At 39.5% G+C, this 21,774-nt stretch overlaps 1 protein-coding gene across 1 annotated transcript in view; it reads right to left on the bottom strand.

Annotated features, from left to right (window-relative positions):
* Window positions 1–16,465, bottom strand: part of LOC120064022 (activin receptor type-1C-like) — a 35,608-nt gene extending 19,143 nt beyond the window's left edge. Inside the window, exons 1-2 of the mRNA XM_039014333.1 lie at window positions 16,276–16,465; window positions 8,583–8,805 (exon numbers count right to left, since the gene is read on the bottom strand). Of these exons, the coding sequence (XP_038870261.1) occupies window positions 8,583–8,805; window positions 16,276–16,465 (413 nt within the window). The remainder of the gene's footprint in view (window positions 1–8,582; window positions 8,806–16,275) is intronic.
* Window positions 16,466–21,774: the final 5,309 nt, after the last annotated feature.

Raw genomic sequence — 21,774 nt, 5'->3', positions numbered from 1 at the left:
ACCATAAACATAGCAGCAGTGGTGTAAAAATACTTGAAAGTACTACTTTAGTACTTTTTGGGGTATCTGTACTTTATTATTTATATTTTTTGACAACTTTTACTTCACTACATTCCTAAAGAAAATAATGTACTTTCTACTCCATAGATTTTCCCTGACACCCAAAAGTACTCGTTACATTTTGAATGCTTAGCAGGACAGAAAAATTGTCTAATTCACACACTTATCAAGAGAACATCTCTGGTCATCCCTACTGCCTCTGATCTGGCGGACTCACTAAACACAAATGCTTAGTTTGTAAATTATGTCAGAGTGTTGCAGCGTTCCCCTGACTGTCCGTAACTTTTAAAAAAAGAAAATGGAGCCTTCTAGTTTGCTTAATAAACTCAGCAAAAAAAGAAATGGCCCTTTTTCAGGACTCCATCTTTTATAGATAATTCGTAAAAATCCAAATAACTTCCTAGATCTTCATTGTAAAGGGTTAAAAACACTGTTTCCCATGCTTGTTCAATGAACCATAAACAATTAATGAACATGCACCTGTGGAACGGTCGTTAAGACACTAACAGCTTACAGACGGTAGGCAATTATGGTCACAGTTATGAAAACTTAGGACACTAAAGAGGCCTTTCTACTGACTCTGAAAAACATCAAAATAAAGATGCCCAGGGTCCCTGCTCATCTGCGTGAACGTGCCTTAGGCATGCTGCAAGGAGGCACAAGGACTGCAGATGTGGCCAGGGCAATAAATTGCAATGTCCGTACTGTGAGACTCCTAAGACAGCGCTATAGGGAGACAGGACGGACAGCTGATCGTCCTCACAGTGGCAGACCACGTGTAACAACACCTGCACAGGATCGGTACATTCGAACATCACACTTGAAGGGACAGGTACAGGATGGCAAAAACAACTGCCCGATTTACACCAGGAACGCACAATCCCTCCATCAGTGCTCAGACGTTCCGCAATAGGCTGAGAGAGGCTGGACTGAGGGCTTGTAGGCCTGTTGTAAGGCAGGTCCTCACCAGACATCACCGGCAACAACGTCGCCTATGGGCAAAAACCCACCGTTGCTGGACCAGACAGGACTGGCAAAAAGTGCTATTCACTGACGAGTCGCGGTTTTGTCTCACCAGGGGTGATGGTCAGATTCGCGTTTATCGTAGAAGGAATGAGCATTACACCGAGGCCTGTACTCTGGAGCGGGAGCGATTCGGAGGTGGAGGGTCCGTCATGGTCTGGGGCGATGTGTCACAGCATGACAATGCCACCAGCCATACTGCTCGTTCTGTGCATGATTTCCTGCAAGACAGGAACATCAGTGTTCTGGCCATGGCCAGCGAAGAGCCCGGATCCCAATCCAATTGAGCACATCTGGGACCTGTTGGATCGGAGGGTGAGGGCTAGGGCCATTTCCCCAGAAATGTCCGGGAACATGCAGGTGCCTTGGTGGAAGAGTGGGGTAACATCTTACAGCAAGAACTGGCAAATCTGGTGCAGTCCATGAGGAGATGCACTGCAGTACTTAATGCAGATGGTGGCCACTCCAGATACTGACTGTTACTTTTGATTTTGACCCCCCTTTGTTCAGGGACACATTATTCCATTTCCGTTAGTCACATGTCCATTTCCGTTAGTCACATGTCTCAGTTGTTGACTCTTGTTATGTTCATACAAATATTTACACATACATGTAAATAAATGCAGGTGACAGTGAGAGGATGTTTCTTTTTTTGCTGAGTTTATAAGGAATTTGAAATTATTTATACTTTTATTTTACTACTTAAGTATATTTTAGCAATTACATTTACTTTTGATACTTAAGTATATTTAAAACCAAATACTTTAGGACTTTTATTCAAGTAGTATTTTACTGGGTGACTCACTTTTACTTGAGTCATTTTCTATTAAGGCATCTTTACTTTTACTCAAGTATGACAATTGGGTACTTTTTCCACCACTGCATAGCAGTAACACTTTATTTGGATAGTAACATTTTAACTAACCATTTACTAAACCTAGCCATAAACTTACCCTAACTTTAACCCTTATTCTAGACCTCACCCTAATCGTAACCTTAGCAAGCAGTTGCTTATCAACATGTTCAACTTCATTAAAAAAAACAAGTTTTCCCATCTCAAAATGTACTATAGTAAGTGCCTATTAAGTGCCAAATAAAAGGTAACAGGGTTGACCATTTCATCTTAAAATCAGCCATAAACACTTATGTGACAGGGGGAATGGAAGCTTGTGGTGTACAACAGGGAGTGACAATTGAAAGCAAGCTTAACAAAATAAATGTTAAAATATTTCTAACCTAACAGGGTTGGACATGTTATGCTCGACCCACTCAGTTTTCCGGCACAAAACACCAGAAAATGGCCAAAAAGAGTAGAACCAGCTCACCTGATTTTACACTATGATTTGACTATTAGATGTTCAATGTCTCTTTTGAAAAAAAAAAATATTTAAAAGGAATATATTAAAATGAGAGTTTAGTTCACATAACAGGGTTGACCTTAAAATGAGGGACAGACATAAATAAATGACGGGTCGCCACTGAGCTCGGGAAATTTAGAAGCAGTTGGACCGCTCTGCTTCAGTACATATAATCAATCTGGTAACCAGGGGAACTGTTATTAAGGGCTGAGAACAGGCTCTGATGAATAGAGGATAGAGTGTAGTCAGTACATCTCTTAAATAGAGCGGCCTCAGCAAGTGTACGGTTTATTTTCCAAAACATCAGCAGGCAATTCAACATCCTAATCCAATCATAACCAAAGGGGATCAACAATGAATGTTACTTTCAAGAATGTTGCTTTCTCTATGTGTTTGATTATTTTTCACATAAAACACCAGGGTCTAAAATGATAATGATGATTGGTATGCGATGTACTTACATGTATATTGGATTCTGGTAATGCAGTTATTACTAACCCTGGACCTGAAGAAGTAAACGATGTTCAAGCCCAGCACTAAAACACCTGATTCAACTACTCTAAGCTCCTCATGACACTCACTGTATATAATACTTGTATAGAACAAGTCAGATATGTCAAATCAGAGGATATGAAGAGTACAAGATCTTCTATTCTAGGATATTGGGCTATTTGGGGATTCCAAAAAGTGAGAAAAAAAATATTCTGAAATCTGTCTTGCCTACTACTTAAAATGCATACTGTGTACTAATCGTACTACATACTATGTATAACGTTCTGTTTAAAATAAATGTAATGCATTAAGCAATAAAAAACAGCATAATAGGCTCCTCCGTTTGAGAATATGTCATCTAATACGAAATTGCGTTGATTCCCGCCATTCGTTCATTTTGGTACAGAGCGTCCCCTCAGCTGATTATCAGCTATTGTCAGACAGACGTGGGCCTCAAAATATGATTCTCTTCCTCAATAGTGTGCAGCGAGTTCTACTAGGTGAAAAGCGGAAAGGAGTATGACATCCTGGCATTTAAAGCACCATTTCTTTTTTTTTTTAATGAAATTTCATACTATAAAAAATAAAAAAGTGCATTCCCAAAATGCCTACTATTTAGAACGCAAGTACCTGTATTCAGACATGGCCATAGCCTTTTCTCACAGGGTATCTTGCCTAATCTCTCAAAACCTTGAGCAGGAATTGAAACCATAATGATATGGCAATATATTCTAACAGTATTTGTCAATATCATAACTTCATAATGTTGTTTTTTTATAGCTTTGGTACTATTTTCACAAGTAACACTTGTAACGCAGCCAGTCTTACATTCAAAACCTTCATTGTGCATACATTTTGTTTGTAGACATCTTTCACCACACAACCTATTGATCCAAAATATAAGTTTACTGGGAAATATGATGAGGACATTGGTTAAATCACCAAAACACAACGTAATGATATCTTCTCAATTTAGTTCCTTTAACAACCAGTTAATTCAAAAGCAAACATTTTTTAGATACATATTTAAAAATAGCCCTTTGAATGTAGTATGCTAAATTACACTGTTTCACATTAGGCAATACACTTCCACTACCAATTAAAATTGGACTGAACATCACATTTCCATAATTTATATCCCATGTGTGATCAAAGAAGACATCATTCACAATGTAATCAAATTAAAGAAATTAAAGAAACTATGTTTAGCAGGCACTAGTTTGCATCAAGACTGTTTTGAGTATTTGGCCATAGGTGCTCATCGAAAGCTCAGTAAATATCCTCATTGTTCATGAACCCGGAGGAAAACCTTTTGTCATGACGGATCTAAGCCTGACATACAATGCCTTCAGAAAGTATATGCCCCTTGACTTTGAAAGTTTCTACAAGTGCAGTCAAAAAAAACATCAAGTGTTATAATGAAACTGGCTCTCATGAGGACCGCCACAGGAATAGAAGACCCAGAGTTACCTCTGCTGCAGAGGATAAGTTCATTAGAGTTACCAGCCTCAGAAATTGCAGACCAAATAAATGCTTCAGAGTTCAAATAACAGACACATCTCAACATCAACTGTTCAGAGTACACTGCGTGAATCAGGCCTTCATGGTCGAATTGCTGCAAAGAAACCACTACTAAAGGACCCCAATAATAAGAAGAGACTTGCTTGGGCCAAGAAACCCGAGAAATGGACATTACACAGGTGGAAATCTGTCCTTTGGTCTGGAGTCCAAATTTGAGATTTTTGGTTCCAACCGCTGTGTCTTTGTGAGGCGCGGTGTGGGTGAACGGATGATCTCTGCATGTGTATTTCCCACCGTAAAGCACGGAGGAGGTTTTATTGTGTGGGGGTGCTTTGCTGGTGACTCGGTCTGTGATTTATTTAGAATTCAAGGCACACTTAACCAGCATGGCTACCACAGCTTTCTGCAGCGATATCCCATCTGGTTTGCGCTTAGTGGGACTATCATTTGTTTTTCAGCAGAACAATGACCCAAAACACACCTCCAGGCTGAGTAAGGGCTATTTGACCAAGAAGGAGAGTGATGGAGTGCGACATCGGATGACCTGGCCTCCACAATCACCCGACCTCAACCCAATTGAGATGGTTTGGGATGAGTTGGACTGCAGAGTGAAGAAAAAGTGCTCAGCATATGTGGGAATTCCTGCAAGACTGTTGGAAAAGCATTCATCATGAAGCTGGTTGAGATAATTCCAAGAGAGTGCAAAGATGTCATCAAGGCAAAGGGTGACTACTTCGAAGAATCTCAAATATATTTTGATTTATTTTAAGTTAATAACTTCTTATGGATCAAATCCCTTTAGCGGGATCGATTTGACAACTCCCGGTGAAATGGCAGAGCGCCAAATTCAAATTAAATTACTATAAATATTCAACTCTCATGAAATCACACATGCAATACACCAAATTAAAGCTACACTTGTTGTTAATCCAGTGTCAGATTTCAAAAAGGCTTTACGGCGAAAGCAAAACGTGCTATTATCTGAGGACAGCACCCCATCAAACAAAGACAGACGATCATAATTCAACCCGCCAGGTTTGAATCACAAAACTCAGATATAATTCATGCCTTACCTTTGACGACCTTCTTCTGTTGGCACTCCAATATGTCCCATAAACATCACAAATGGTCCTTTTGTTCGATTAATTCCGTCATTATACATCCAAAATATCAATTTATTTGGCACGTTTGATCCAGAAAAACACTGGTTCCAACTCACGCTACATGACTACAAAATCTCTCGTAAGTTACCTGTAATCTTTGTCCAAACATTTCAAACAACTTTCGGAATTCAACTTGAGGTATTTTTTTCCGTAAATAATTGATAAAATTTAAGACGGGAGAAACTGTGTTCAATACCGGACGAAAACAAAGAAAGCATGTTCCAGGTCGCGCGCACCAAATCATTAGAGTACACCTGGAGTGACACAGGAAAATAACAGGGCTACTTCTTAATTTCTCTAAAGAAAAACCTCAACCAATTTCTAAAGACTGTTGACATCTAGTTTAAGCTATAGGAACTGCAAGAATATTTCTATTAAAAGGGCCTTGCCATAGAAAACCAATGGAAAACAGATTGACATCAACAACAAAAAAATTCCCTGGATAGATTGTGCTCGGGGTTTCGCCTGCCAAATCAGTTCTGTTATACTCACAGACTTTATTCAAACAGTTTTAGAAACTTTAACTCTATCCAAATCTAACAATTATATGCATATCCAAGCTTCTGGGCCTGAGTAGCAGGCAGTTTACTTTGGGCACACTTCATCCGGACGTGAAAATAGCACCCCCAATTAACTGTTTTTTTTTGGTTACTACATTATTCCACATGTGCTATTTCAGAGTTTAGATGTCATCACTATTATTATACAATGTAGAAAAGAGTAATAATAAAGAAAAACCCTTGAATGAGTAGATGTTCTAAAACTTTTGACTGATAGTGAGTGAGTGGAGTGTTGTTTCTCTTTGCTTATTTGAGCTGTTCTTGCCATAATATGGACTTGGTCTTTTACAGGGCTATCTTCTGTATACGACCCCTACCTTGTCACAACACAACTGATTGGCTCAAATGCATTAAGAAGGAAAAAAATTCCGCAAATTAACTTTTAACAAGGCACACCTGTTAATTGAAATGCATTTCAGGTGACTACCTCATGAAGCTGGTTGAGAGAATGCCAAGAGTGTGCAAAGCTATCACCAGGCAAAGGGTGTCTACTTTGAAGAATTTCAAATATAAAATATATATTCTTTGGCTACTACATGATTCCATGTGTGTTATTTCATAGTGTTTATGTCGTCACTATTATTCTACAATGTATAAAATAGTAAAAATAAAGAAAAACCCTTGAATGAGTAGGTGTGTCCAAACTTCTGACTGGTACTGTATATGGAAAATAAAACTATTATATTTTGGTTAGACAATTATACAACCCGCTGAGTCAATACAGGTTATAATCACCTTTGGCAGTGATTACAGCTGTGAGTCTTTCTGGGTAAGTCTCTAAGAGCTTTCCAAACCTAGATTGTGCAACATTTGTCCAATTCTTCAAGCTCTGTAAAATGTGTGGTTGTTTATCATTGCTCGGCAACCTTTTTCAGGTCTTGCCATAGATTTTCAAACAGATTCAAGTCAAAACTCTAACTAGGCCACTCAGGAACATTCACTGTCTTCTTGGTAAGCAACTCCAGTGTAGATTTGGCCTTGTGTTTTAGGTTATTGTCCTGCTGAAAGGCAAGTTCATCTCCCAGTGTCTGGTTGAAAGCAGACTGAACTAGGCTTTCCTCTCTGAGCTTGCCTATGCTTAGCTCCATTTAGTTTTGTTTTTATCCTGAAAAACTCCACAGTCCTTAACAAATACAAGCATACCCATAACATGATGCAGCCACCAGTATGCTTAAAAATATGGAGAGTGGTACTCAGTAATGTGTTGTATTGGATTTGCCCCAAACATAACACTTTGTATTCAGGACAAAATGGCAATTGCTTTGCCACATTTTTTTGCAGTACTTTAGTGCCTTGTTGCAAACAGGATGCATGTTATGGAATATTTTTTATTCTGTACAGGCTTCCTTGTTTTCACTCTGTCCATTAGGTTAGCATTGTGTACAATGTGGTTGATCCATCCTCAGTTTTCTCCTATCACAGCCATTAACCTCTGTAACTGTTTTAAAGTCACCATTGGCCTCTCTGGCAACTGATTTAGGAAGGACACCTGTATCTTTATAGTGACCATCCAAAGTGTAATTAATAACTTCACCATGCTCAAAATTTTAAAAAATAAATAAAAAAGGGGATATTCAATGTCAGCTTTTTATTTTTACCCATCTACCAATAGAGAGACACTCCTTTGAGAGACATTGGAAAACCTCCCTGGTCTTTGTAGTTGAATCTGTGTTTGAAATTCCAGGCTCGACTGAGGGACCTTACAGATAATTGTATGCGTGGGGTACAGAGATGAGGTAACAAAGGGGTTGAATACTAATTGCCTCAAGACACTTCAGCTTTTCATTTCTTTTTTTATGTTTAAAAAAATCTAACAACATAATTCCACTTTGACATTATGGGGTATTGTGTGTAGGCTTAGTGACAAATGAAATCTCAATGTAAACCATTTTAAATTCAGGCTGTAACATAACAAAATGTGGTAAATGCCAAGATATGTGAATACTTTCTGAAGGCACTGTAGGTCTGGATTGAAATCATTGCATGCCTCATCCACGGCCTGAAGGAGGGTGGTACGCTCATCGGGATGGCAATCATACATCTTCCACCTGTATTGTAATTGTGTCTTGTATTTTATTGTACTTATGTATTGTAGTGGTCCTAAGAGCATGGCACTAGCAAAACCAGTTTTCCCACTGGGGTCACATACCAAAATGTGTGGACTGTAAATGGCATATATTACAGTAGTACTGTACTGTATTGGCCAATGCAATTTTAGTAAAGCAGTGGTGAAAAGTGAGTGTATCATTTTGTGTGTTGTACTTAGTCAATTTAAAATTGGCATTCTGATGATCTGTTTTGAATTTGACTAAAAGTTGTGAAAATTTACCACATACTTGCAAAAATTGCACCAAAAGTGATAATAAATAAAACTAACTACCAAAGCTTCATAACTACCTGGATGCAGATGCAGGGTCTCGTTGTTGCAGAAGTCTGTGAAGCAGCAGTGCCTCTTTGAGACGTTCCGGGAGCTGTAGCAGAAGACTTGTCCCCTCATCTCGGCCGGGGACAGACAGGACTTGACGGCCTCCTCCTTCCCGTTGATCAGCATCACAGAGTTCCAGCAGGCCCCGTCCGCGCCTGTCTCACAGGTGTTGTTGGTACATAGCTGGCACACACACTTCAGAGCTGAAACAACAGGGTGACATCAGACGTCTGGCTTAAGACATTTCTTAGTACACTCTTACGTTTGTGATTTTCTAGAGCCTTTCTTGCCAGGCTTTGCATATCACTTAGACGTCTGAAGAACATTAACAGCTGTATAACTCATGTTTCAGAACAAGCCATCTCAGCTACAGCATGGAAAACAGTATTTTTTTATCAATTCAGTGGCAGGGGAAACAAGTACACTGCTCAAAAAAATAAAGGGAACACTTAAACAACACAATGTAACTCCAAGTCAATCACACTTCTGTGAAATCAAACTGTCCACTTAGGAAGCAACACTGATTGACAATAAATTTCACATGCTGTTGTGCAAATGGAATAGACAAAAGGTGGAAATTATAGGCAATTAGCAAGACACCCCCAAAAAAGGAGTGATTCTGCAGGTGGTGACCACAGACCACTTCTCAGTTCCTATGCTTCCTGGCTGATGTTTTGGTCACTTTTGAATGCTGGCGGTGCTCTCACTCTAGTGGTAGCATGAGACGGAGTCTACAACCCACACAAGTGGCTCAGGTAGTGCAGTTCATCCAGGATGGCACATCAATGCGATCTGTGGCAAAAAGGTTTGCTGTGTCTGTCAGCGTAGTGTCCAGAGCATGGAGGCACTACCAGGAGACAGGCCAGTACATCAGGAGACGTGGAGGAGGCCGTAGGAGGGCAACAACCCAGCAGCAGGACCGCTACCTCCGCCTTTGTGCAAGGAGGTGCACTGCCAGAGCCCTGCAAAATGACCTCCAGCAGGCCACAAATGTGCATGTGTCTGCTCAAACGGTCAGAAACAGACTCCATGAGGGTGGTGTATAATGCCTGTTCATTTAGAACCCAGATATTAACACCCAGATAATCTTGTGCTCTTCTTGGAGATTCGGTAATGACTTCACTTGTCCATATTTTACATATGCCTTTACAAGATTCCTGGGTGACTTCCTCCATCACGAAGTTGGAATTTCACTTTTTAATAAGAGTATGAATTCATTTTTTGTATATATACACTGTCACAAAAGTATTTGGGCCCGTTTCCCAGATTGCGCCTATTCCTGACAAAGCGAGCAACCTTTTTGCTACAGAAGTAGGCATCAAATGGGTCTGGCTACCTGACACTGACTAAATGATGACCAAAACACACCTTAAATGCAGGGTCAGTCCCTGATAATATGTACTCTATTGTCCCTTAACTTACAGAGAACGGAAACGTGTCTTTATGCTCACAACTCAACCGAGACACACACACACACACACACATACCCCTGAGGGTCTGGAAGCAATGGGTCAGCTGCAGTGCAAAGCCCCTAGAGCAATGGCATCTAGGATGATGCCAGCAACCCTCCGGTTGCCAGCGCACTCCAGATTTTGCCCGTCTGAGCTGGGATCGAAACTTGGCTACCTGCCACTCCATCTACCATTGAGTGTTTACATTATACACTGCCCTTCCCATTAGCTATCGCGAAAGAAGAGGGTTGTATGGCAAGCATGGACAGGCACACTAAGATACAAGAGGGTTTCTAGCATAAGAGGCACTCTATTGTGAACAGTTGGATGTCTGGTAAATTATACCTACTCATAAAGTCAGCAAATTACACAGTGCCTATGTACAATAAAGATCTAACTAATGGGGAAACCAGCTCTGACATGCAGGCAACCTGTGGCTCTGGATACTATGTCTTGATTGCCATCTGTGGTTCACAATCATGACAAATCACTAAAACCACACTGCAATTGTTACTACAAGCAGCTGATATACTGTAAATGGTCACCTCATAATTATCTTATTGTGATGATTGGGTCTCACTTGCTGTTCTTGCTTATCCCCATGGGCTTGTAGAATTTTGGATAATTATTAATTGTCATGCAAATGACCACAGTTATCGTAATAATTGTTCATTTTTGTTGAAAAATGTAACCTTGTAATGCATCTTGAAATGTGTTAGACATACACTCCCTTCCTTATGTATTTGGACAGGGAAGCTAAAATGTTTACATTTGGCTCTATACTCCAGCATTTTAGATCAAATGTTTCATATGAGGCGACAGTACAGAACGTCATCTTATTTGAGGGTATTTTCATTCATATCTGTTTTACTGTTTAGAAATTAAAGCACTTATATCTAGTCCCCCTATTTGAAGAAGTCACAAGTATATTTGGACAAAATTCACTTATAGTGTATTAAAGTAGTCAAAAGGTTAGAATTTACTTTAAGTTTAATGTATTTGCACAAAAGAAAACAGGTTATAAACACCAATATAGACAAAAAAATATATATATATACTTTTTTTAAACAGTGTGCAGGTGTGGTTGGAAGCAATATACCACAGGAGGTTGGTGGCACCTTAATTGGGGGAGGACAGGCTCGTGGTAATGGCTGGAGCGGAATCAGTGGAATGGTATCAAATACATCAAACACATGGTTTCCAGGTTTGATGCCATTCCGTTTGCTCCGTTCCACTCATTATTGAGCCGTCCTCCCCACAGCAGCCTCCACTGCAATATACAATATATACGTAAAAAAAAAAAAAAAAAAAAGGTTTGTTAAAACAGATAAAACCTACTAATTATATATGTAAAAAGTATCAGTAGTCACAAGAAAAAATATATATTAAATGTGTGAGTGTGCGAGAGTTAGGCTATATGGAAGATGCCATGATTAAGAAAAATGATGAATAATTCATTAATAATGATGAGTGAGAAAGTTACAGAGGCTACAACCAAACATGCTAACCTTTGTCCCTCTAACCCTCTCATCATTCATGATGGTAGCATCCACATAAATGTAAACATGTTCAGAAACATCTTCACGTGTGCTAGCAATGTAGAGGTCCTGGGTTCGAGCCTCATGTAAGCCAAATCAAAAGAAGGAGCGGTACTCACTAAGCAAGCACTGTGATGTCCTTTACTCAAGTAGACCCTTCTTCGAAATAGCCGTAATCAGCAGAATAAGTGCCAATGCCAGGATTTTAGATCATATGACATAGCTTCTGTAAAGTCTCTTAAACAGTCTGCACCATCAAGGCACAGACCATACAACATTGTGGTAGGATATAGTCCAACCAAAACCTTTGAAAATGCTTGGTGAGAAAATGAGAGAAGATGAATGAGTAATATCTAACTGTTTTATGTAAATGGACCTAAGTAAGAAAAAAAACTCCTACTTTATCGGGGGCTTTACTGTTGAATGTAAAAAGCCTCTATTCATGAGTTAACATTACATCTACCCATTCATAGAAAATAAACTTCCATCATAGTACTGTAAATAAAAAGTTTTAAAAGCAACATAATAATAAATAAACATGTAAAAGGTATTAACATTTGTGTTCGGTTCATTTTACAAAGGTGGAACAAATTGAGCCTCAGGAAAATACAATTCATTTTAACACTATAGAGTAAATTAGGTTTATGACAGAGTAGCCTACAGCCTACACAAGTCATATTGCACATGAACCTGTGAACGTCTATCACGTTGATTCAAAATAAACCACGTTTAAGACTGATCTTTTGACATGAGCTATTTTTCAGATGATTACACAGTGTGGATATTGCATACTGTTCAGGGTCCAAAATGTGTTCACAAAAAGATATGTAGCAAACTGTATCATACATGAACGGCAGTCATCATATGACTGAGTCTACTCAAACTATCAGGCTGTAAATTTGAAGTCCAACTAACGAACGTTACAGCATAAACAGTACTCGACTTGGACTGAAATAGGTCCCGGTAATCATTTTGGGTGCCGGTACGGTTTATATTTAGGTGCAGGAGCCGCACAATGCTTTTGAGCTAATATTCTATAAAAGGAACCGAAGCTCAAGCAGTAGAACGTTTGAGATGCCAGTACTCCGGTGAGCTCCTGACCGTCAAGAAATGAGCATAAGACACAGCAAAAGAGCCTACAATTACCGCCTAAAATACATGCAGTGGTCGCACAGTTTAAATAAGAAACCCAGCGAACGTTTGTCATATAGCCTACCTGTGCTCAGCTGTGCGACAGATAGAAATATCAACGCCGCTTCAACCGTGGGGAGCCTGGTACGAGTCATGGCCGGAGGAGCACCATCTGCTTGGTTCGCGGACGCCTGTCTATACCGTTTTCTAGAGTAAATCATTACTTTCGTGGTAAATCCGTCATGTGCACACTTCGCATTGCTCCACTAAATAACAAGTGAGAGAACTGAATACGCAGTAGGGTGATTTGCTCCGCCTCTGTTGACTGGAATTTAAAGGGATTAACGCTCAAGCCCACCGATAAAGACATGCGAATGAGATGGTTCTGAACGAACGGCCTTTAACTGTCGAATGTCTGAGAAGTTGTCCTCGATAGCCTATGTCAATAGCAACCAGTTAATCGTGGAGCACACTTGTCTGTCATAAACAAAAATTTGCGCCTACATTCAATAAGTTTACCATTTATAAATTGTCCTGTGCTAGGGTTAAGGTTTTCCCCAAAAAATCATAGAGGTACAATTAAAACATGTTTGTGAGGACTAATGACCCACCTCTGCATCTGGCACCACAATCAGCTGCATTCTCCTTTTCTCATTTACCTATTTAGGCATTTCAGAAGACAATATTGCCTTGCCGCAGTAAAGCAATATTGTCACCAGTCAAAACATCTAAGATAAAAGCCTATATAAAAAATAGATCCAAGTCTAAGATAAGCAATATTTTGTTTTCCCATTTTACTATCTATAAACTCGTTTATAAATCGTTTCAAGTTTCAACGTTTATTCGTCACGTCAGTGGCGGTTCTAGCGTGTATGGCTTCCCTGGGCGAACCCCCCCTTCAGCGCCCCCCCCCCACCAAAATGTATCATAACATTTAAAACTATATAAATATAAAAATATATACAAAAATAAGACTCATAAATATCAAAAAGAAATAAAGAAATAAAATAATATATAAATACAAATAAAAAAGAAAACCTGATTATTACACTATTGCTAACAAAAAACACAATTCCTATCACACAAATAGAATAACACACTTATAAAGAAGAAAACCTAATTATTACACTATTGCACTTCAAACAAGAAACACAGAAACTAAATTGCACAACTGCCATCTAAACCCTGACCTTTATTGCCTTCCCTGATGCAAAGTCATCAATTACATCATCATAAGAAATCTGCCCAGCAATTGCATGGTTAATACTGATGACAGCAAGGCCACTAAGGCGTTCCTGTGACATGGTGGACCTCAGGTAGGATTTGATGAGCTTCAACTTTGAAAAGCTCCTCTCTGCTTCAGCTACGGTCAATGGAAGAGTAAAACAAATTCTGAGAGCAGTCCACACATGTGGATACATTTCTGAGAGCTCCCTTTCGTGTATAAATATCAGCAGCTCAAGCAGGGTCATGGTCTTCGATGGCAAGTCAGGCAAGGTCTTCAATTCCTGTGCAAGATCTCTGCCATCCATGTCTGAGTGGTCTTTATAGTGCAGTGTCATACTAAGGGACTCACATTGTTCTGTCAGCTCCTCATTTAAGAGACTTTGGCAGGTTGACAGCACTCCAAAACTTCTCTCCCACATTTTCCAATATAGAAAACGTAATTGAAAAATGTCACCACCAGCTTCTTCAGGGCATCACTCAAAGGCTCATCAAATGATTCGTATGAAAAGTGCCGCTTTGTGGACCTCAGCCTTTTTTGTTGTAGAACGGCCTCTACATTCATACCCTCGCAAATATCCTTGGCTGACGCTTGTGCAGTCATAAAGCCTGTTGCCCTGTAGTTGCTGAGACCTCTCTCTGTCTTTCTGAGAAGACTGACTGCAACATCCACATGCATACTGGGAGACTGCATCAGCTTGCTCACATGTTGGATCTGGCTCAAGATGTCATACCACACCACTGTGCAGATGCTGAAGCTGACAAGGACTGGGCCTCAATCTTTATCACAGGGTCTTTGGTTTGATCCTTCAACTCAATCAGTGCCTCTCTCACCGGTGCTGCCTGATACCTCAGTGGCTCGACACCCTTAACGTTACTCTCCCATCTTGTCTCAGTCTTTTTGTTTTTTCAGGATGGCCCATCGCTGTGTGGAGGCTGAGAACAAGGTGTACAGTTTGTGTAAGATGCCAAAGTGGCATCGACAGAACTTTTAGCAGCATCAGCCACAACCAGGTTCAATGTGTGAGCCACACATCGCACAAATATAGCTCTTGGATTCATTTCCAGAGTCTGGCTTGGACACCTTTGTTTTTGCCTCTCATGTTGGCCCCATTATCATAAGACTGTCCTCTGCAGTCCCCAAAAGGAATTTTTAGCTCCTCTAATCTTTTGAGAATCAGGGATGCCAAATGTTGGCCCGTGGACTCCTCTGCCTCCAATAACCCCATAAAAATGTTCCTTTATGTGGGGCTCCTCCTTCAGTGAGACAATTCTAATCACAACTGACAACTGTTTAGTGTGGCTGACATCTGGGGTGCAATCTAGAATGATAGAGAAAAATTGTCCGCTTGATATCACTCACCATTATTGAAATGACCTTGCTGCTCAACAAATCAATGAGTTCATTCTGTATTTGGTGGCCAAGGTAGCTGGTGGTGTGACTCAAGGTCCCTTTTTGGACACGGTTATGGTGCTCTTTCATGACTGGATCAAATTGTGCCATCAGGTGAACCTCTGGGGAAATTTCCATTTGATGGAGAGTACAGTGTCTGTGTGTCCCCTTAGTGCCAGATTTCTAATTGCCAGAGACTGCACAATAGTAATCAGATGTGTCAACACCTCTCTCCATCTTATCCTCCATAAGTGCCATCTCATGCTTATCAATTTTTCCCCTTTTTTGATCCTCATTACCAGTTCTTTCCATGTTTTCATGCAGTTTTGGTGTTCTGGACTGTTGTCGTGTGAAGTCAGCAAAGAACTTGCATGTTTCCAGTCCGTCAGTCCTGAGTTTGCTAAATTAATTTTCTTCTTAGAAACGAGTTTGCAGCAGAAGCACAAGAGGCTGTTTCTTTCAGAATACACCAACCAACTTCTAGGGATTTTTTCACCACTCACCAAGGTCTTCCTGAAATACTAGTGGTGGCAACTTCTTCCATCACTCTCATTCCTTGGGAAAACAAAGTTAGGTGGTACCTCACTTGGTCCTCTGCAAACTAGTTGTGTCTGAATTCTGTCAGTCAGAACTGAAGGCCAGTCAGCAGGGTCTGTAGACAGTGGTTCATCCTCAGCAGCAGGGTTTGGTGGGGATGCTGCTACATTACAGGCATTTCTAATGGAGAGCACATGGGCATTAGTTTACACAGGTTATTCACAGCATTTATAGTGGTGGAACATCCCACATACATACCCAGTAATAATAAAATCATCATTGTTACCTACAAAATGGAAACTTAAAACTTTGCAAAAGGGAAATTATTTATTTTGTTTATGTTATGCAGGGAAGCACACAAACACGTGCGTGTACCCACACACACATGCACAAACACACCTGAAGAATCCTGCTGGGGAGAAGTGGAAGCGAATGGGTCTTCATTCTCATCCTCGGACAACATTTGTGAAGACACCGGTGTGGCTGAGGAGGTGGATGGCTCCTCATCCTGAGGTTCCGAGATCATTTCTGAAGAGGCCTGTGTGGCTGAGGAGGTAGATGGCTCCTCATCCTGAGGCTCCGAGATCATTTCTGAAGAGGCCTGTGTGGCTGAGGAGGTGGACGGCTCCTCATCCTGAGGCTACGAGATCATTTCTGAAGAGGCCTGTGTGGCTGAGGAGGTGGATCATCCTGGCCAGTGCCAGAGGGTGCGCCAAAATATTTCAGTAGTGCCCCTTAATTTGCATTGAAATACAGTATGTGAGTCTGACACCCTAAATACATCTGTTGCACAATTAAATATGCATGTCATTATGCACAATTTATCAAACTTTCAGAATAGGAACCAAATGAACCATACAACCTCGTTGGCTAATTCTAGGCAAAGGACACCCCAAAATACTCAATATATCACAAAAGATACAAAATATCAGCATAATATAGACATCTTTTAACCTTTCAGTGATACCCATCCCGGATCCGGGAGCATCCTCATCAAAAAAGCTGACTAGCATAGCCTAGCCTAACGCGACAGGGATATCATATAATATAATTTCATGAAATCACAAGTCAAATACAGCAAATGAAAGATAAACATCTTGTGAATCCAGCCATCATTTCCGATTTTTAAAATGTTTTACAGCGAAAACACAATATGTATTTATATTAGCTAACCACAATAGCCAAACACACAACGGCATGTTTTCACCATGTTTCCACCGCATAGGTAGCTTTCACAAAACCCAGAAATAGAGATAAAATTAAATCACTAACCTTGAATAACTTCATCAGATGACAGTCTTATAACATCATGTTATACAATACATTTATGTTTTGTTCGAAAATGTGCATATTTGAGGTATAAATCGTAGTTTTACATTGCAGCCACCATCACAAATAGCACCAAAGCAGCCAGAATAATTACAGAGAGCAACGTGAAATAAATAAATACTCATCATAAAACATTTATGAAAAATACATGGTGTACAGCAAATGAAAGATAAACATCTTGTGAATCCAGCCAATATTTCCGATTTTTTAAGTGTTTTACAGCGAAAACACAATATATATTTCTATTAGCTCACCACAATAGCCAAACACACAACGCCATTTATTCACCGCCAAAATAGCTTTCACAAAACCCAGAAATAGAGATAAAATGAATCACTAACCTTGAACAACTTCATCAGATGACAGTCTTATAACATCATGTTATACATTTATGTTTTGTTCGAAAATGTGCATATTTATAGCTACAAATCGTGGTTATATATTGTGAATACGTAGCAACAATTCACCAAATTGTCCGGAGATATTTTGGACAGTCATCTAATCTAACCAAAGAACTCATCATAAACTTTACTAAAAAATACATGTTGTACAGCAAATGAAAGATACACTGGTTCTTAATGCAACCGCTGTGTTAGATTTTTTTTAAATAACTTTAGTACAACATACAGCATGCAGTATTGTGAGACAGCGCTCACATATTCTCCGCCTTGTTGGAGCCAACATTTACCACAAAAATACGAAATAACATCATAAATATTATCTTACTTTTGCTGATCTTCCATCAGAATGTTGTGCAAGGAGTCCTAGGTCCAGAATAAATCGTTGTTTGGTTTTAGAATGTCCATTTCTTCTGTCGAATTAGCAACCTTGGCTAGCATTGTGGCGCGAACATGCCCATCAACTCTTGGCGCTTGGAACGAAAAATTCCAAAATTCCCAATAAACGTTGAATAAACTGGTCAAACTCGGTTGAAAATCCTACTTTATGATGTTCTTCTCATATGTATCCAATAAAATGAGAGCCGGAGCAATTCGTAGTGTATACCGAACGCTTTTCAGAAGACAATGTGAGGTTCCCCTGCGAGCCGTCGAAAACTGACAAAAGACCGGACCTGCCACTCCAAAAGCTCTTATTCGGCCTCACATCAAGCTAGACACCCCATTCAACCTTCTACTGCCTGTTGACATCTAGTGGAAGGCGTATGAAGTGCATACAGATCCATAAATAAAAGCCAGTTGAATAAGCAGGCCCTGACACAGAGCCTCGTTTTCAGATTTTTCACTTCCTGTATGGAAGTTTGCTGCCAAATGAGTTCTGTTTTACTCACAGATATAATTCAAACAGTTTTAGAAACTTCAGAGTGTTTTCTATCCAATAGTAATAATAATATGCATATTGTATGATCTAGAACAGAGTACGAGGCCGTTTAATTTGGGCACGATTTTTTCCAAAGTGAAAACAGCACCCCCCTATTCACAAGAAGTTTTTAAGTTAGCCTACAGCATTGGAAATTCCCCTTACTGAGCTCAGGACCTAGTCAATACAATCACAGAAAACCTTTATGTCACCTCAATGAAAGTTAACCAAATCAATGTGCTAGTTAGGTTGTAATCGTTTTGCTGCAGGCTACACACATTGTCATGATGAAACTGTGTGAAATTATATCCAATGTTATGTAAGCTAGTTGGACAGAAAACGGAATACTTTAGCCCTATGTATAATAGCATAGCAAGCAACATAGTCTAACAAACATAAGTGTTATACTAGCCTATTTCATTACTCATAAAGAGATGACATAGCTGCATAACTTTATCTTTTACACGTTTCTCCTCTTCTTCTTTCCTCTTTTTCCTACACTGGGCACCTGATGGCTTAGACCTTTTCTTATCCATGTGTGTTGATTTGGCACTCGAGCGTCAATACATTACCCATCCCCCAACACTGTCAACCAAGAGTCAAGACTAAACCAATTCACCTTGGTGATATGCAGACTGGTTTTATATTATTCTTAACGATTTTGCAAAAAAACAGGGAAAAAATGCAACAATATGTATGTGAAACTATATATTCACAGTTCTATGAATTAATTGTGGTTTATTTGGTGCATTTCATAGTGTGACTGATTTTACTAATCACATTAGTACTGTACAAAGTTAGATGTGCGCTATTTGATAGATTCCCCCGCTCCCCCTTCCTCGTGCTTCCAGTGGGGAGACCGGAGGTCAACCTATCCCCGCCCCCCTCCCCATCTCTTACTTCTAAGTGGGAAACCATCCCAGGCAATAGCCTGCCTAGCTCACAAACTAGAATCAGGGTGCCCACTCCGACAAGGTTAATTGACCCACAGTCTCACACAGTGACATGATATCATTGGCGTGACGTGCAAATGAGCAATAGAAAACCGATCGCGCGAATGTCACCATTCCGATTTTGTGCCCCGTGCCGCCCCACGTGCACAGTATACAACAGGTGTACGTGGGTATACAACAGGTGTAAAACAGTACAGTGATAATTATAATTATAATAAAAATAACCACACAAGAACTATGATGCGAGTTAGAAACATGAGAATTCAAGTATATACAGGTCAGTGCCAGTACCTCATTCAATGTGCAGGGGTACTGGAGTGCCTGAGGTGGGTATAGACATAAAAAAAGTATCTGGTAGTAGGATATACAGTACTTTCAGAAAGTATTCATACCTCTTGACTTATTCCATGTTTTGTTGTGTTGCAATCTGAATTCAAAATTTATTTATTTAATAATTTTCTCACCCATCTACACACAATACTCCATAATGACAAAGTGAAAGCATATTTTTAGACCAATTTTTTTTTGAATTTATTGAAAATGTAATACAGAAAATAAATGTACATAACTATTCACACCACTTAGTCAATACATGTTAGAATGACCTTTGGCAGCAATTACAGCTGCGAGTCTTTCTGGGTAAGTCTCTAAGAGCATTGCCCATCTGGATTCTACAATATTTGCATATTGTTTTTTAAAAACATTTTAAGCTCTGTCAAGTTAGTTGTTGATCATGGCTAGACATCTATTTGCAAGTCTTGCCATAGATTTTTAAGCCGATTTAAGTAACTAGGCCACTCAGGAACATTCAATGTCATCTAGGTAAGCAACTCCAGTGTATATTTGGCCTTGTGTTATAGGTTATTGTCCTACTGAAAGGTGGATTTGTCTCCCAGTGTCTGGTGGAAAGCAGACTGAACCAGGTTTTCCTCTAGGATTTTGTCTGTGCTTAGCTCCATTCCGTTTCTTTTTTATGCTGAAAAACTCCCCAGTCCTTGCCGATGACAAGCATACCCATAACATGATGCTACCACCATGCTTGAAAAGATGAAGTGGTACTCAGTGATGTGTTGTGTTAGATTTGCCCCAAACATAACACTTTGTATTTAGAATATAAAGTTCATCTTTGCCACATTTTTTTGCAGTTTTACTTTAGTGCCTTATTGCAAACAGGATGCATATTTTGGAATATTTGTATTCTGTACAGGCTTCCTTCTTTTTACTCTGTCATTTAAGTTAGCATTGTGGATTAACTACAATGTTGTTGATCCATCCTGATTTTTCTCCTATCACAGCCATTAGACTAACTGTTTTCAAGCCAGTATTGGCCTCTCCGGCAACTGAGTTAGGACGGACACCTGTATCTTTGTAGTGACTGTGTGTATTGATAATAACACATTGAATAATACATCAAATAAATAATCATTTTACCAACAGCGTAGGTTTTGTGCCTAAGTGGGTACAAACCTGTGGATGTGCATAGAGTCAGTGAGGATAGTCTGTGGGAGGGAGAGCAGTAGCTGTTACCCACTGGGCACACCCCCTCATTTCAAATGTGGAAATGTGCGTAATATTTGGTTGAGACGATCAATGAGATTTCAACCTTTATTCACCCACTCATAAAGACAGCCAGAAGTTTGTGTCATCACTATGCTTTCAACCATCTAAAAGCACAGCAAATTCCAATGGAAAAACATCTAAATGTGTAATCACTTTGCTTTCAACCATTTACATAACTCAATTAAATTGGTAATACAATGTCAGATACTTTCTATTTATACAACAATTTAACGTGTTAAAGCACAACCAAATGACTTGGATTGCAGTTGAGATTACATTAAAAGTACACGGTGCAAGTGATCAATGCTGTACAAGATTCTGTGCAGATTATTGAAGATCTGAAGATCTCCTCAGACCTACGACCTTTGCATGCTCTTGAACATGCACGCTTTCTATGATTACATAAGACATTTATAGTTACAGTAACCTTAACATGCAGCAATGGATATGTAACTCATTTTAAAGTTGAATAAATACGGTTACATTAGTTTGTAACATAAGCTATTTACTGTATTTAAAAAAAAGTAATTTTGAATTGTGTTTGGTTGACCAAGAAACCAAATATCAACATTTAAAAGGATCTCTCACGCTTGGATAGTTTCATTTGAACCCTTGGCTTAATCGTATTCTTTAACTTGTATTTTTGGTTTAGAATGGAGACATGAATGCAACATATTTGTTAACTTGTCGACAAGTTAATAGGTTATTTACTGTTTTACAAAAGTGATATTGAATTGTG

Source organism: Salvelinus namaycush, chromosome 19, assembly GCF_016432855.1.
Source record: "Salvelinus namaycush isolate Seneca chromosome 19, SaNama_1.0, whole genome shotgun sequence".
In the NCBI taxonomy this organism is placed as follows: Eukaryota; Metazoa; Chordata; class Actinopteri; order Salmoniformes; family Salmonidae; genus Salvelinus; species Salvelinus namaycush.
Note: the sequence above shows the minus strand (reverse complement) of the source record. Positions and strands in the feature narration are given on the sequence as shown.